The following is a 16,754-nucleotide window of genomic DNA, read 5'->3' on the forward strand; positions in this document are numbered from 1 at the left end:
AGTTTGATGACGACCGTTTATTCGATAAAAGTTTGTTATACCTAAAATAATAAATATTAGAGTAAACATCTATAAAATAATTATTTTTATTGTTCAAACTATAATAATACCAACACTAAAAAACGATTACTATAAACTCACCTTTAAGTGATCTATGTTTGTCTTCAACTTTTTCTGGAGATAAAATACGATGGAGTATCTTTCCCAAAGTTTTAATGGATTGCATTGTTGGTTTAAAGCATTCAGACATTTGCGTATTTTTCATATAATTTAAAATACAATTAACTGTTTCATTAAGTTTTATAACCACGCTTATATCATCCCTGTTAATAGATATATTTTCAAGATTAAGACACTGTTCAACCTTTTTAATATTTTCATTGATATAACTTAATTGCATTTCGAATGGTGTTGAATCTATCACTACTATTTCTTGGGCCTCCTTTTCTTCTTTTGAATCTAATAACATTTTTTTGTATATCAAGTCTAGAGGTGCTATCAATTCAGCTAAATTTTGATTTACATTATATCGTTTATCTATCTCTTTAATTTCAATCACCTTCTTTTTCAAACTATATAATTGAGTTAAATTTACAAAATTATATTGTTCTAAGGAAATAATACATTTTTCCATATCATTAATAAGTTGTATAAACGTATTCTCTATTGATAATGATTCGGGATTATCATATACAAATTGCGTCAAGTCTTCTTTTATTAAAATTACAGCTTCATAAAGATTTTCTATTGCATGTTTTACTTGTTCCGTATTATCGGGAGAATTAATCGTTTTTACAAAAAGATTAACCGTTTCCTTTAATCGGTTATTCACTGTACTAATTCCTTTATTTGATGTGATACTTTCTTCTAATTTGTCAAGAGTACTATTTACTTCATCACATATGTGTCGTATATTACTTATTTTAGTAGATATTTCTATAGTAGTATCAGTAATTTCAATAGCGGGCTGTAAAACATCCAAGCAGTCGTTTAGATTACTTTTAAAGTTTTGTATGTTTTCCTTTATAAGGCTCATTTTTTCAGGAGTTGAATCTGCTTTATTTTCATACACTGGAATGTTATCTATGTCAATAACTGATAAATGCTGTCTTATTTCTTGCAGTGGTTGAATTATTTCTACCAACTGTGAAAATCGTGACAGTTCTTCACAAGACTCAATAGTAATGGGATGTAAAATACTTTCAATTTGAGCGCTTACTTCTTCTAATCCAATATTGATTGACTTTATTGAAGAATATTCAGGAATCTCAATGGAATCTATAATATTTAATAGTTCTGAGTCTTGCAATGTATTTATAGTTTCCTTCAATATTTGTAAGGCTTGACCAGAAGCTGATGGTATAGTTTCTTCAGCAAATTGCACATTTTCCATTTCATTTACAGTTACCATTGTAAACTCATCGCTGGGTAATACATCTGCAGTAGTTTTTATACCAGATATGTCTTCTAATGTTGACATATCATCAGCAGCTTCTATAACATGTTGCTCTTGAATCATGACTATACAACTTTTAAGACTTTCTACAACATTTGCTATACTAGTATTTAATTCAGGATTTGGTTCATTATCAAGATATTGTGAAATAACATCATGTTGTAAAATTTCTAAAGTATCACGTAAATCTAAAAGTGGCTTAGCATAGTCTTCCAATAATACACTAAATTCTCGACTGTCAGCGTTTTCACATATAACTTGATTAAGAACACTTATATTTTGATGTAAGTCGATGAGCGGATTAGCAATAGACTGTGACAAAGATAAACTTTCTAATTCAGATATTTTTTCATATTTCTCAGTAGCTTTCACGTTTGAAGAAGCAATACAGTATTTAAGGTCTACTAAAATAGGACAAATATTTTCCATTGCCTTTTTCAAAGAAAAGTCTTTTGAAGTTAATGATTCATGAGATATCACATTACTGATAGCAATAATAGTTTGTTCTATATTTTCAAGCACAACGTTGACTTTGCTTTCTTCATATTTTTCTAATGATAAATCTTTTACTTCTTCTAAATTTTCATTAATTCTTAATTCTTCTGCTTTATTAGTAGTTTCTTGAATACACACTAGCAGGTTGCTGATATTTTCGAGCATCGAAAAGTTTAACTCTTGTTCAAACACATTATTGGAAACGTTCGTGTAAATTATTTTAAGTGTATTGCCAATACTAGCCATAGACAGCACATTGTTTGTTTCTATACTTTTGATTGAAGTATTCATCCTGTTGACAGCATCGCAAATTTCCAATAAAGTGAAATATTTGTTTGCATCATTGCTTTCAATTACGTTTTCCAGAACTTTCGTTAAATTTTTATGAAACTCCGTCATGTGGCCTTTTACACTAGAAGCACTTTCAAGTATTGGTAAATTATTCTCCAAATTAATCAAAATTTGAGCAATTTTTTGAAGTGTTTCTAATTTATTATCACTACTTAAAATGTCAAATTTACCAGTTTTTGTTTCAAGTTCTTCTAATTGTATCGATATTTCCCTTATATTTATTTTTATTTCATTCAAAACTTCATTTAATCCATCCTTGTTTTCAATAGTGCTTTCCTCTCCTGATAGTTGTTCAAATGATGTTCTTAATTTTAAAACAGATTCCATAGCTTTCTCTATAATTTCTGTATTATATTTTTGTAAATCAGAGTTTGACTCGGTTACTGAAAGAATTTCTATCTGTTCTAGAGCTGTTTGTAAGTCTTGGATTGGAGTTGACATGTCATTTAGTATAATTTCACTTTTTTTGATATTAACATAATTTGTTTCGTTACAATTATCTACCTCATCTATTATAAATAATAGAGACCTTAGAGACCCCCTGAGCTCATGTATAGCTTTCTGTGTAGCATGTAAATGTTTTGATTCTAAAGTTGCCTCCTGAACATTAGAACCTTTCTCTGATTTTTTATTTTCTTCACTTTTGAGAATATCTATGTTGTAATGTATAATATTTATCAAGTCAGTAGTTACAGTTTCAATGTTTGACATCTGCATCTTTTCAACAAATAAGGATTCATTACAAATAGTATCGTTCAAGTTTCTTATTATATTATGTAACTGGTTACCACAATTTCGAATAATAGACATACATGTTTTCTTAACAAGAGTCTTGTTATCACTTTCTACGTCAATACACTTACTAATTATTGTAAGTGAATCTTGAAGATTTTTTAGTGATTGAGGAAGTGTGTTCAATAATGGTGTGATGTTTTCGGAAGATTCACTAACTGTCTCTCTTATAGCATCTGTTATACTATGTATTTCCGACAAAGGGGTTATCAAGCTATTAATTATTTCTAAGCTGTTTGATGCAGTAGCTGCAGTAGACATGAACTCAGATTTTAATATAATATCACGTTCAAGGATTTGTATCTCATTCATTACCTCTGTTAGAGATAAACTAGTATCGTTCATAACTGTTTTTATGATTTCCTTGTTAACGTCTAAATTAGTCGAAAGATTTTCTGGTTCGGTTTTTATTTCAATATCTTTCATTTTGTTTAAAGATTTTTCACTACCTGAACTAGATCTTCGGGAGCTCCGACTCCTACGCCTTTGTTTTTTAGGTGTAGTAGTTGAAGCTTCTGTTTCAAGCGCCTTGTTTTGTAAATCTTCTTTAAGTAAAACTGTTTTTGTAATATCAGAAGATTCCTGGCCGTCTTCAATAGAAGGTTTGGAAGATTTTGATTTTGGTTTTCCAGAACTTCGCGCACTTGCGTAACTTTGAAGATCGCTTTCAGATAATATTTGAGTATCATCGTCTTTTTTTTCTTCTGAAAGAGATTGATCTCGCGATAAACTAAAGTAGTCGTCGGCACTTCTCTGTGAATCTGACTTTTTTCTATTAACTTTTTTAGGAAAGTCTGCAATTTCATCTGATAACATTGCTATTGTTTTTTCCAAATAATCTTCACCTTCCACTTCCTGATCTAGTGAAAGTTGCGGAGGACCATTTTCATCCGCAATTGAGATATCCTCAATATCAGCTTCAGTTCTGAGATCTTCTTCGGGAGATGTAAAATACTCAGGTGAAACATCAATAATTATAGCTTCCATTAACAAATTACCTGATGTGGAAGTTTCTTTAACAAACCGTAAAGGAGGAAGCTCAACTACATTATGTTCGGTTACATTTTCAGATAATTGGTCTGCATACATTTCCACTATTTGTAATGCTTCCTCTTCTGTTAAATCCGGCGTTTCGTATAATGAAACAGATACTTCTTTTCCATCAAAAGAAAATGATATCTCACCTTTTTCATCTAAAGTTATATCACCAACTGGCGTATCGTACATTTGGGATGTTCGCTCTTCATGAATTGTACTTAGTGATAAATTTCTTTGTAAAGCTTGTTCATCGGCTTTCTTTTTACTTTTTGCTTTCATCGAATCCTCAAAGCCGAGTAAAGATGCTGAGCTAGCAGCGATACCCATACAATTCTGCGCTTCACATGTATACGTACCGAGGCAACAAGTACCATCTTGGCCGGAGATAATTCTATGTATATCACCCGGCTTTAGTTCTTCCCCATCCTTATACCATTTTAAAACTGGCTGCGGAACACCGATCACTTTGCACTCTAAATTAACAGCTCCTTCGTCAGATAATATGGCTTGAAGATTTTCTAGGAATCGAGGCTTTTTATAATGTCGTGGTATTATTAATTTAAGGAAACATGACGTTACACTATGTCCATAATTATTCATAGCAACACATTTCCATTCGGCCTGGTCCATAAACTCAAGATTCTGAATGTCTAAAAAGAATACACCACGCTCTTCCTTTCCATGATGACAACGCAAAGATTCATCAACTGGTTGATCATCTCGATACCACGATACTGTAGGTTCAGGCGGAATGGCAACTGAAACAAATGAAACATTAAATTGTTACAAATGTAGTATAAATAGAATATATAGAAAATTCGTTTTATGTTTACTAACAAAATAGCTTGATTTATTTTTAGACAGATAACATCTACTTACTTTTAATAGTAAAACGGAATGGTTCATCAATTTTAGCTTCAATACTTTTTAAGCCTTGCAAAAATTTAGGAGCTTGGTTTTTCGAGAATAATTGCAATTTTTCATCTTCATTTAACTGATTTTGTATATCTTCTACAGTCAGTTCTGCAGAACTACTAGCTTGGCCCATGCAGTTTCTCGCGATACAGCAATAGGAACCCAACGAGTTCGTGCCAGTAAGCTGATATACATCACCAGGTTTTAATTCTTGTCCATCTTTAAACCAACTTAGTACTGGCGTAGGGAATCCAACGACTTTACATTCAAAAGACACGAGACCTTCTTCTGTTAAAACAGCTTGTAGATTTTCCATAAAACGTGGTTTACGATAGTTCTTTGGTACTGAAAAAAACAAAGATTTGCTAAATAACTATATATGATGTTTCTTTTTTAGGATCGCATTTGGTCAAGTTGTAATCAAATAACAGTGGAATATTTTATTACACCAGGCATAGATAATACATCTGTGAAGATTTGATAGTTTTAATAAAAGAAAATATATTAAAACATCAGTTGTACATGTGTTTTTTTAAATAATACAAGATCTAAATTGATTTTGATAAACAAATACAATTCCTATTTATTGAAACTATCGAATTGTAACTAACGACAAATACACAATACCATCCATGGATACATAACACGTAGAAATGCCGACTCGACCGCCTGTACTCGTCACTACGCATTTCCATTCGCCCTCGTCTGGCCACTCGGCAATTGGTATTTCTAACAAATAACCCCCAACGCCATCTTCAAGAACACGATATCTGAAAATAAAGTGAGTGAACAAATATTAAACAACAACTTGTTTGAATATAGTTATTTTTTAATGAAGACTACCGAGTAAGAGTTCAGTTTAATTTTAACACGCTTATATTAGCTTCACTTGTAACTAACTATGAATGTAAGAAAATCTTGAAATCTTAATTTGACTCACTTCCCGGTCTTCGATTAAGATGAAATTTTGCACACGCTCTGAGTTCTGATCACAATACATGACTAGCTCACATACTATATTAATATCACATCATATACTATAATAGGTACATGCGGCATTCCTAAGATGGTGGACTGCCTGTTTGAAATCCACCCCCATGATATGGATATCAAATGATAGGATTTGCTGTCAGGAATACGAAAAAAATAGTCACGTGACTTAAATTTGGATTGGCTATTTGAAATGCACCCCCATGTTATAGGTATTAAATGAAAGGGTTTGCTTTTATAATTTTTAGTGCGTGCTAAAACCTTGTTTTTTAGTTTTTTAAACTATTATTTTTGGACAAAACGCTCCATTTGTAAATTTAAGTGCGTGCTAAAAGCGTGTTTTTTAGTTTTTTAAACTTTTATTTTAGAAAAATAACGAACGAACTTTTTTCCGGGGCAAATAATGATATCCAATCTTCTCAAGTTGTTATTCCAATTTCACTACTTTTCAACTTACCTCTCACTAGGGTCGATTTTTCCTTCTTTATTGTACCAGACGACATTGCGAGGCCACGGCGGTACCACGATGTTACAACTTAAAGTTAGAGGCTCACAGATTCTTATGAAGTGGTCCTCTAGTTCTTTGGTAAATATAGGAGGCGGTTCTGGTGTAATTCCTCTGAAATAAAAAAAAACATACGATTAAAACATAAATATTCTTATTTTGCGTGTTATTTTAGTTAAGCGACTAAATCTGCCAATTTCACCTATCATAAAAGTCTTAGGATGGCATTTTAAATAATTCACAATATTTTTACCTCATGTGGGCATATCAAAAACATAACTTTTATTCCATTTAATTTCCTTTACTTTAATCAAAAAACAACAATAATAATATTTCTAAGAAAATATTAAAACAATCATATAATGACATTCATAAAAAAATTGCGATACCCCGAGCTTGGTCGCGAGGAACCTTCCCTGCTGGCACGACCGACTACGTGAACTTTTGATGACGAATAAGCCCTGCCCATACAGTTTACAGCTTCACACGTATAAGTACCAAGTGAGGTTGGATCTTCAGCATTAGCAGTCAAAGCGAAAACATCCCCCGCTTTGATTTCACGACTATCCTTTAATATTATTAAACAAATTTATGTTAATAGAATTAATATAGTATTTAAGAATAAATTAAGGTACTATAGTTGCTTTACCTTAAACCAGCGAAGCACCGGTGTCGGAACCCCCACCACCTTGCATTCGAGCGACACTGTACCTTGTTCTGTAAGTAATGCTCGAAGTTCTTCTACAAATTCTGGCCTCTTGTAGGCTTTTGGAACTAAAATTTTTATATATTATGCTATAATTAAAAACAGTACGTTGATCAAGATTTTATATTATATGTAGTATAATGCGACGTGATAATAAATTTCAATTACAAGTTTTCCTTAGTTGAGTGACGTTAAAGGTATTTATATATATGAGATATCTCTTGTATAGCTTAATAATGGTCTCGCATTGATTCTGTGATTCTCTACTATAGTTATAAAAGAAAAAAATACATACTTATTACATATTCTTAGCTCAAAAGTACAGGTGTCTAAGATTACATTGACATTACATGAGAACTACTTACGTATTTTCAAATTAAAACTGACCTAAAACATTAAGATGTGCCGAGCAGCTGGCCCGGCCCCCAACGTTTTCCGCCGTGCATGTCCACCTGCCGGCATCGTCCACGCTCACAGCAGAGATGTCGGCGCACCAGAAGTTACCATCACGTACCAAAGCGATCCGTTCCGCTTCTAACAATCGGCGTTCGTTACGATACCATGTCACCTGTGTAAAACAATATTTTTAATAATTATACATTCGTCAAAATCTATGAGTAGTAGTTGTAGATCTTAACTAAATATCTAAGGTCAATTACATGCATATGTTTGATGTTGTACTTCTCATTGAAGGAATAGTGAGGATGGCTTCAAGTATCACAAAGAAGTTGAGAGGTGTGTTTCTGTATTTGTGTAAGAGTATGTATTATGCGTATTACGTAGTATGTAGTATTACGCGCGCGTTGTTGCGTGTGTGTTATATTCAATAAATATTTTAGTAATACAAGAACACAAAGAGGTTTTTTTAATTTATATAAATATCTTACAAGTCATGGTGTGGGCTTTTACGTATTCCGTTTTACTTGATTAACGATAGTTATATAATTCCAATAAATAAAAAAATTGGGCTATAATTACTAAATAAAACCAGGTATAAGGATTTGAACGCGAAATCAAAACTAACCTAATCTAAACGTAAGTTATAAAATCAATATATAATTTTTATATTATATTATTTATATTATAAATATCATCCACTGTCCCGATGAAAAGAAACCTAGTAAATAGGCGGATCGGCTTTAAGATTAAAGGAACAGGCTGCAAGTACATTATTCTGTATTCTGAGATCAGCAATGACAGCAAGATCTAGAAGAAAATCCTAATTCGAACAATATTTTAAAAAATACGTTCCATCAGTCTTTTACGTTACATTAAACACTGATTAAACTCTATATTTATTTAAATAAATCAAACGTTAAAACTTTTTACCATTGTAAATAGTTACAATAAATTTATTTTACGAGTGTAGTAAAATACTAATAAAGCAGTTGTAGAATCTCCCACAAAAACATTGAGAAGACGACGATTCAGTTATTAAAAATAGAGAATTATGTCATTAGGTTTGACGTACGCATTCCTGAGTTATTCAAGGTCTTATTCGCTTTCCAGGGGGTATACATTTAATAAATATCTCTGATGTAATTATTAAAGAAAGATATTTTTAATTTTTATTTGCTAATAAATCTAGTTTTTGTATATTATACATCATCATAAATCATCAATAAGTAAATGAGAAGGAAGAAATATTTATCGGGTTTGTGTGGGTTCTACTATAATACACCCCCCTCCCCCACACACACCAACTATTCTAATTAATGACTGTTTTTAATGTAAATAAAATTTTAAAATAAATAACGTTATTGAAAAGAATCGGATATATTACAAACTAGCTACGCGCGCCGGCTTTGCTTGAGTGCAATGCTGATACTAAATGTACTACAGAATGTCTTTATATACAACGTTCACAGCTTTCCAGTCAGGCTATACAAACCATCTATGTCCCTGCATTTTAAATCTGTAATCTCTTCGAAAAGATTCATTTAAATTACATGCTGTAAATTGCCATATTGATCTATATTAAATGTACAATGTATTTAAGGTACTCAAATGAATAAGGATTGCTGAATTTTTAAAATCTCTTCGTAAATAAGTCAATATTTCTCTTAAAAACACCGCAAAAAAAAAACCGCAATAAATTCCGTTGCGTAATTTTAAAGACCTAAGCATATACAGAGCCAGACAGACAGCGATAAGCGACTTTGTTTTATACTATGTGGTGATATTTATTCTTAGCACTTATAGTGTCACTATTGTTTAGGATCTCTTGCTCTTACTCTCGCAGAAAATTCAATTCTGTAGAATTTAATATCATTCATCCATTTATTTCTAATAGTTTCGTCTGACTGACTTACAAGTTACAAGGAATGATTTGAACAATAAAATTGTATCTAGTAGCTGCCTATAAAATACGATTTTGATATCCTACTGACTGATAACGGTTATGACGACTAAACTCAATGGCGAATAGCCAATTGCGAAGAAGATGTTTTTATTGTTGTATGTAACCAATAACAAGACCTTTCGTAGTCCCATGGGAAAACAGTCCGACACAGGAGGATGAGGTCAGGCGCCGGATCAATGGATTTACGTGTTTTCAGAGACGCGAATGCAACACTACAAGCTGTTTCAAGCAATTTCGTTTTAGAAGAACACAATAACTTCATAATTGACCCGAGACCATGACCTGTAACCGAACAGACTTGCAATAGCACCATTAAAGTGGTTAAATTAATAATTCATTTTTTATATGCCTATCGTGAATGACGATAGTCTTTAAAATTAATAAACGTAAAGGCGTCGACGATTTCACATTTAACCTCACCTTTATTTTTATAAAGGTGAGGTTAAATGTGAAATCGTTTTCACATAATCTAATTTACAATGTAAAATAATTTATGGTAACCGTCCAAACAACATTGTTAGTTGCCAAAAGTGTAAGTGTGACATTCTACTCAAATTACTTATCGAATTCTATACAGTATATATCTGATACATCTACATATTATTTATGTCAATGTTATACATTACTTTACATAATATATGTTACATATTATTTATTTAGCAAAAAATACGCATCAAATAACTTACCCTGCATTCGGTAGAACTGACGATTTCGACAAGAAACCTTGTCCGCGTGCCGACCTTCACCGTAAGGTCCTGCAGACGTCGTAGAAAAGTTGGCGGGTCTTCGCCAGTCGGCATTTCGTCCGGGGAAACTTCCAGTCGTACCCGGGTCGTGTCCTTACCGGCAGCATTGCTAGCCTAATGTTGATAATTTAAAATAATAACTTCAACGACATTTCGGGATAATACCTGTGTTATAAAACAACAGTGCACTTGATTTCCCTCTCTGGAATTATATATACTACATTTTTGTCAAAATTGCAATTAGTTCCATAATGTAGTCGCGATGAGTAAAAAAACAGATAAATTGCATATTGCATTTATAATATTACTCAGCTGAATTTTCCTTAGAAGATTATAATAATATCAATTACATATAAATTTGAACTTACTATATTTTAAAGGTTTCAAAACATTTCTTGCTTGTTTAATTGTTAAAACATTACTAAACGTTTGTTAATGAATATAGGAATGTTCAACGTTCCAGCATTGTTATAGTATGCTAACATAAACATAACAAGTGTTGCAACACCTGAATATACTCTCAGCCATGTTATTAATAGTTATTCGTAATAATCGGCGACTTAAAAACTTTGTATGAAATACTTTTAGTTTTTAAATAATAGTTTATGGTAAATAACTTACTTGCAGGGTGTAAACACCGCTGTCCCCGGTCCGCGCAGCGGTGATGGTCAGACGGACGCCGCCCGCGTCGTCCGATTTGGAAAAGCGGTCGTCTAATTTCGCTCCCGCTCGACTCCTATAATATTAATTATACTCTTATGTGATTTTTATTAAATTTCAATTTTCATGATTCTCTGGGTTTATATATTATTATTTTGTCTATTTGTTGGATTCCTGGTTTCATTTGCCTGTTTACGGCTAGACATAAATGTTTGTTTTTATTAATATTAAATACAGAACCACTATAATGTAATTTTATATGATATAGATATTTAAAAATAAAATGGTATGATTGTGAAAAAAACATTCTTTTAAGAATTTTACAAATTTAATTTAATTTAAAATACATATTAGCAAAGAAGTGAGGCCAAGCATGCGAACCCAGACAAAAGACCGCGTTAAGCATAACGTTACATTGTCTTGCCTTTGAAATCTTAGCGACGTGTTATGTTACTCGACACGAAAACATCCTTTATTTATAAATCCATTAAACATCTTAGTTTTTCTTATTCTTCGAGTCTTGTTTCTAAGATTGACAAGATTTTATGAAAAAGTCAACATTTACCTATTCCAAAAAGCTGTTTTATAAAGTAATTATACAATATTTGCTCAGTCATTATGTTATTTATTATATAAGTAACCTTCAAGAAAACTTGTACATATGTAGGGTATTTTGGGGGAACTACTTGATACAACTTCAAAATTATTATGTTTAGAGGTCATTTGGAAAGAAGGTAGGTGAAGATCTGTGACAAGCTTCAGGAAAGCCCTAGTCTGCTGTTATCCTAGTATTCTAAATATTTTTTGAAATTGTTGTCAATTTTCGACGAATTGCGCACTAAACAGATTGACACTGCCAATGCAATCAGTTGTAACAAACCAATTCGATTTAACAATATTAGTAATATCATTTATATTTAGCTCTAATTTAAGCTTAACAATTGATATAATATGTAACTGTTAATACATAAAGTTTAAAAATGATTTTATTGAAAATGTTAGTTATGGAGAAGCAAGTCCTAATACAAGTGGTATTCACACTTATAAGAGAATCTTAATCTAATATGTATTTTCTGGACAATATGGAATGTTGCAAGGGGTAATATAATATGAAGACATTATTGTTTAATATAATCATAGTTAGGTAAACTTTTTGACTACTCGCTGCGTCAATCGTTACGAAATCCCTTTACATCTTGTAATATTGGAGTTACGCTTACGCCCACAAAAAATGTTTAAAATTAATTAATATGGTTTCTTTACGTAAAGACTTGAATATAAAAATGGTAAACTCTTTCTATGAGCTAGAAGACATTATTTGTATTTTTTATAAGACAATCTTATCTCTTGAAAAATAATAAAATTATAAATAATTATGCATTTTCTAAGTACTAACTTGTATCTGTTGCATTATCACGCTAAATTGTCCAATTTTTTGTAATTTTTTGGGTTCTGTGGCCAATACTCCTGTTTTAATATTATTATTCAAGCTTCCATAGACTTTCATCCTTAATATGAACCTCTAAGGTGATGACTTTTCCAAAAAACTTTAGCTTATTAACAGAAACCTAAATAGCAAAATTGATATTTCTAACATCAAATATGACGAACTTCCATAAAAAATTTCATCCTCTATATAAGCCGCTTTAGAGACGTATTTTAAAAATCCTTGCTTAGTCTCATCTCTATTTTTCATCCCGTTAAACCCACCGGTTTAGAATGAGGGTTGTAGGTTTGTCAATCAATTTGAAATCTTGTGAAGTGGAGTGGTATGTGGGACTCGCCGTTGTCCAGGATGTCTAGTGCACCCTAGTACACCGGACAACCCATTAAAAAACTAGAGGTCTCCTTTCTCATGGTAGCGGTAGATAAAAGAAAAATTTTATTGACTTCACTATCAGTACCACCAAACGGATCGAATCTAAGCCATCCTATCCAAATGCACGAAAAAACGTCGAAATCGGTCCACCCGTTTATGTGTCTGTAAATATGTACATACTATAATAAATATATTTTTAGTAACTATCAAATATATACCATATCATAAACACTGTTTAGCGTACGCAACGATTATAATAGGAAAATGACAGACCGTTCACGTCCAAGACTATTGGAATATATTATCATCACTCATTAAATACAATATAGATCAGACATCAGTTACGTAAAGTTTTATAGTTACTCTAAATATAGATGATGTAAGCTTCAGTGATGAATGGAAACAGTTGGCATGAGATTAGTATTTACTAGGGCGGCCATAACAATGATTTCAAATATTTTTAAATATCTCACCAAGCTTCGTGAAAAAAATTAAATGATCAAGAATTTATCTTATAAAATAGAGCTTTGATGCAGATTTCAATTTTTTTTTTCTTTTTAAAGTATGTAAAATCGGCCAGTTGGATATCAATACGAAGGAGATAGGCGTCTGGCAAAATGGAGGAACGTGTTACATAATTTTTCAGCGAAATACCTGGAAATTCAGGCGCAGGCGAAGTGAAGCAGATCAATAACTGCAACCCTGCATCTATTTATAGACAATCCAATAGGTGCATGCGTGAAAACGGGGAGGCTCTGACGTTATTGACATTGATTTTATGAGTTCTCCCTGTTCCGACACCCACATAACTATTTCCATAAATTGGATAAATTAAGTAGATACGAGTGAATAAAATACAGGAAATACTTTAATTAGCTCACATACTAAGATTATACTTAATTAACATAAACATTATGACCTTGCTACCCTTGTTTTTAACATTTTACAACCGAATACCCGTCCCCGAAAAGTTCTCAATCTAAAAATAATGTTCTCAGACGCCAATGCCGCGGCCAAACGCGTAGCACAATTACTTTGTTCGATTTGTCATACAATTAGGTTTCGAATATTTAAACGCTTAAATTACACTTGGTAAAAATAGATCACGATTAATTAGACACAAACCATCCTGTTTTTTTTCTTATAAAGTAAACAAAAAATTATCTCACTTACTTAAACTCAAGTAAACTAATTGCATATCAGTGATTATCAAATATAAAAAATATATAAGATAATATGAATAAATGGCCAATGTAGGTGCATGCGCTAGCAATCTGTTTACGGTTATTCAATTATTTAAAAAATATCTTACAATTTATACTAATTTTAATGTATTTCTTTATTTCGTATACTACTTAATAAACCTTTATGTTTAAAGAAAATGTTACATCAAATAACGTTAAATACAGGATCTATGGATAGGAAATTTCATCATCATAGCATCAAAAAGAAACATAAATAACATTATTTCTAACGAATACGGTACATATAAATGTAAATTAATATTTATTGTGAATGCTTTTTAGAACATTTAATTATAACGTCTCTCATCACCGTCTAGCAGTAACGCGTAAAAATATCAATCGGTCAAAAACAACGATTTGGTAACAAACTGTACAGCGTAATACATTTATCAGTACGCTGTTATAGTATTTAGTTAAACTTTCATCATTGACTTTCCATCGAGAAAGATGAATATGAAAATGAGGTGATTAGTTAAGGCTAAACAAAATGTATAGATCAACCGTTTACTTTTAAATAATGTCCATCTTTGTGCAGTTTTCATTCACCGAATCCAGTCTCAATATTATTATTTTATTATATTATTTGGTCTAGATCGATTTTAAAAACTCAACGCAAAGTCTGTTACGACATAAAAATAGTCTGACTGCTAAACGGACTGAGAACATTTTTATTATGCTTAAAACAGACAGACTGAATCAGAAAGGTTCAGCTACACATATGATGACGTGATTAATATAATAAATAAATTATATTTCAAAATATTTTAATATCTGCAAATTTACTGTTAGATTTAAAGGGTATTTCGTTAGCTCTTTTGTTAAATTTGTTACAAAGTCTTCAAATATAATTAAGCAAAGTAGAGTCAATGACAGTTATCACAATGCCCGGGCGGGTCAGCTAGTTGATAATAAATAAAAGCATCATCCTCCTACCACTGTATGAGCCAGTTGGTAATGCAACTGTTCCTGTAACGTGACCTAGATACCAAACGATTTGTTTGTGCTGTGTTTTATTAATAGATGTACAAAGAAAACCGTAGACTTGAAACAAACAAGGAAATCCGTTAGAGCGATAATAAAACTAAGTATACTTTCAGACGTTCGAAACGTACCACTTTGTTATATAAATAATATGGCGTTTACCAGTCAAAATGATAATTGAAATCGGTATGTGATGTTTGATTTGTTTTACTATGAAGTATTATTTTATAGCTAATCTGACACTAGAATATAGTCTCTATTGAATAGCACTATCAAATCCTTTAATATTAAATTTATTTCCCAATTTTTGTCGCAACGTATTGAGATATTTATAAATAGATAATCAATACGGCTAAATTCACAGAAGAGGAATTGGGGCCAATGAGATCTTTTTATAGATATTAAAACTACGTCATTGTTCAGTATTGAAAGAATATTGCCAATATTGACACTAGCAATTCGTAGCGAGCATGTAAAATTAAAGCTCGACCTCTGACTTTTAAATAAATCGATATTAAACAAAAATGATGGTATTATCAGTGTCGGATAAATCTATCAATTGAATTGAATAGAAAGAAATAGTATAAAACATCTCAACGCAAGTTTTTTGTAAGACTTTTTTGTATTATATTGTAATATAAATATCTGTAAGTATATAACTGAGAGATTTGCCATCATTGCGCGTTAATATGAGGTCAAAAGTCGCCGCCGTTTTCTCGCCTAAACAACTACTACAAAGACAAATATATAATAACGGCATACTGTTAACAAATCGTAGGTACCGAACACAAAAAAGAAACAACACAAATACATTATCTAATAGATCCTATATAGTAATTGGAAGAAGCTATTCTTGTATAGTCTATTCAAAATATAAAAGGACAAGAGCAAAAAATATTTGACATGGTATTGACGCAAAATCGGAACTTTGGAAGTAAAATTTAAGAGGTGTTAAGTGAGATAATGTTGTATTATAAACAAAAACATATGAATAAAGAACTGTTAGTAGTGCACACTGTGCACAATATAGCTAAGCTTTAGCAAATCGCACGGAATACGTAAATCTAAAGTTTGATTAGATAATCATTCCTTCTTCGAATGGCTATAGACTACAGTCATACAACATTGACGGATGTAATTAAGCACATGAAGTCATTTAAAGCCGTTTTTCATGATATTAGCGATATTTATGGTTAAAAGAAACTTCTACGTTCCCATGTAAAAATGTTAAATGTTAAATAACAACATTAAATTTTTATTTAACTTTATATATTATGTTAGAATATAAAGAAATTCAATGAATTTGAATAACAATGAGAACTACAGTAAATTGACATTGATATTCGGAATACGGAATGATAAAATATATGTATTGATAAAATGTCGGTACAATCCAATACGCATCACTATACTAAGGATATAAGCGGCATTCTTCTCGCTAAAATTACGTTTATGAAATTGTTTAAAAATGGAAAATATGATTTTATTGCATGCTAAAAAAGGACATTTGTGTTAATACTTGTAGTAATTTAACAATTTATTCTTCATTTAATATTTTGCAATTAATCGTGACCCATTTTGTAGTTGCAAAGCGACTCTAAAGAGTGCAACGCCGCTTGGAACTTGGACATAAGGCCAGTTTGACCGCCTGTGAGACGGAGCCGCGTTGATGCCATTTTGAAAGCATGTTTCCC

At 31.6% G+C, this 16,754-nt stretch overlaps 1 protein-coding gene across 2 annotated transcripts in view; it reads right to left on the bottom strand.

Annotated features, from left to right (window-relative positions):
- The window catches only part of LOC125076162 (titin-like), a 43,156-nt gene that overhangs the window by 18,129 nt on the left and 8,273 nt on the right, over window positions 1-16,754 (bottom strand). For both annotated transcript variants that reach the window (XM_047688150.1, XM_047688151.1), the window contains exons 2-10: window positions 10,978-11,092; window positions 10,297-10,470; window positions 7,636-7,816; window positions 7,192-7,316; window positions 6,932-7,110; window positions 6,495-6,656; window positions 5,675-5,817; window positions 5,012-5,392; window positions 142-4,890 (exon numbers count right to left, since the gene is read on the bottom strand). In XM_047688150.1, coding sequence (XP_047544106.1) covers window positions 142-4,890; window positions 5,012-5,392; window positions 5,675-5,817; window positions 6,495-6,656; window positions 6,932-7,110; window positions 7,192-7,316; window positions 7,636-7,816; window positions 10,297-10,470; window positions 10,978-11,092 — 6,209 coding nt within the window. The remainder of the gene's footprint in view (window positions 1-141; window positions 4,891-5,011; window positions 5,393-5,674; window positions 5,818-6,494; window positions 6,657-6,931; window positions 7,111-7,191; window positions 7,317-7,635; window positions 7,817-10,296; window positions 10,471-10,977; window positions 11,093-16,754) is intronic.

The sequence above is a fragment of the Vanessa atalanta genome, chromosome Z, assembly GCF_905147765.1.
Source record: "Vanessa atalanta chromosome Z, ilVanAtal1.2, whole genome shotgun sequence".
NCBI classification, from domain to species: Eukaryota; Metazoa; Arthropoda; class Insecta; order Lepidoptera; family Nymphalidae; genus Vanessa; species Vanessa atalanta.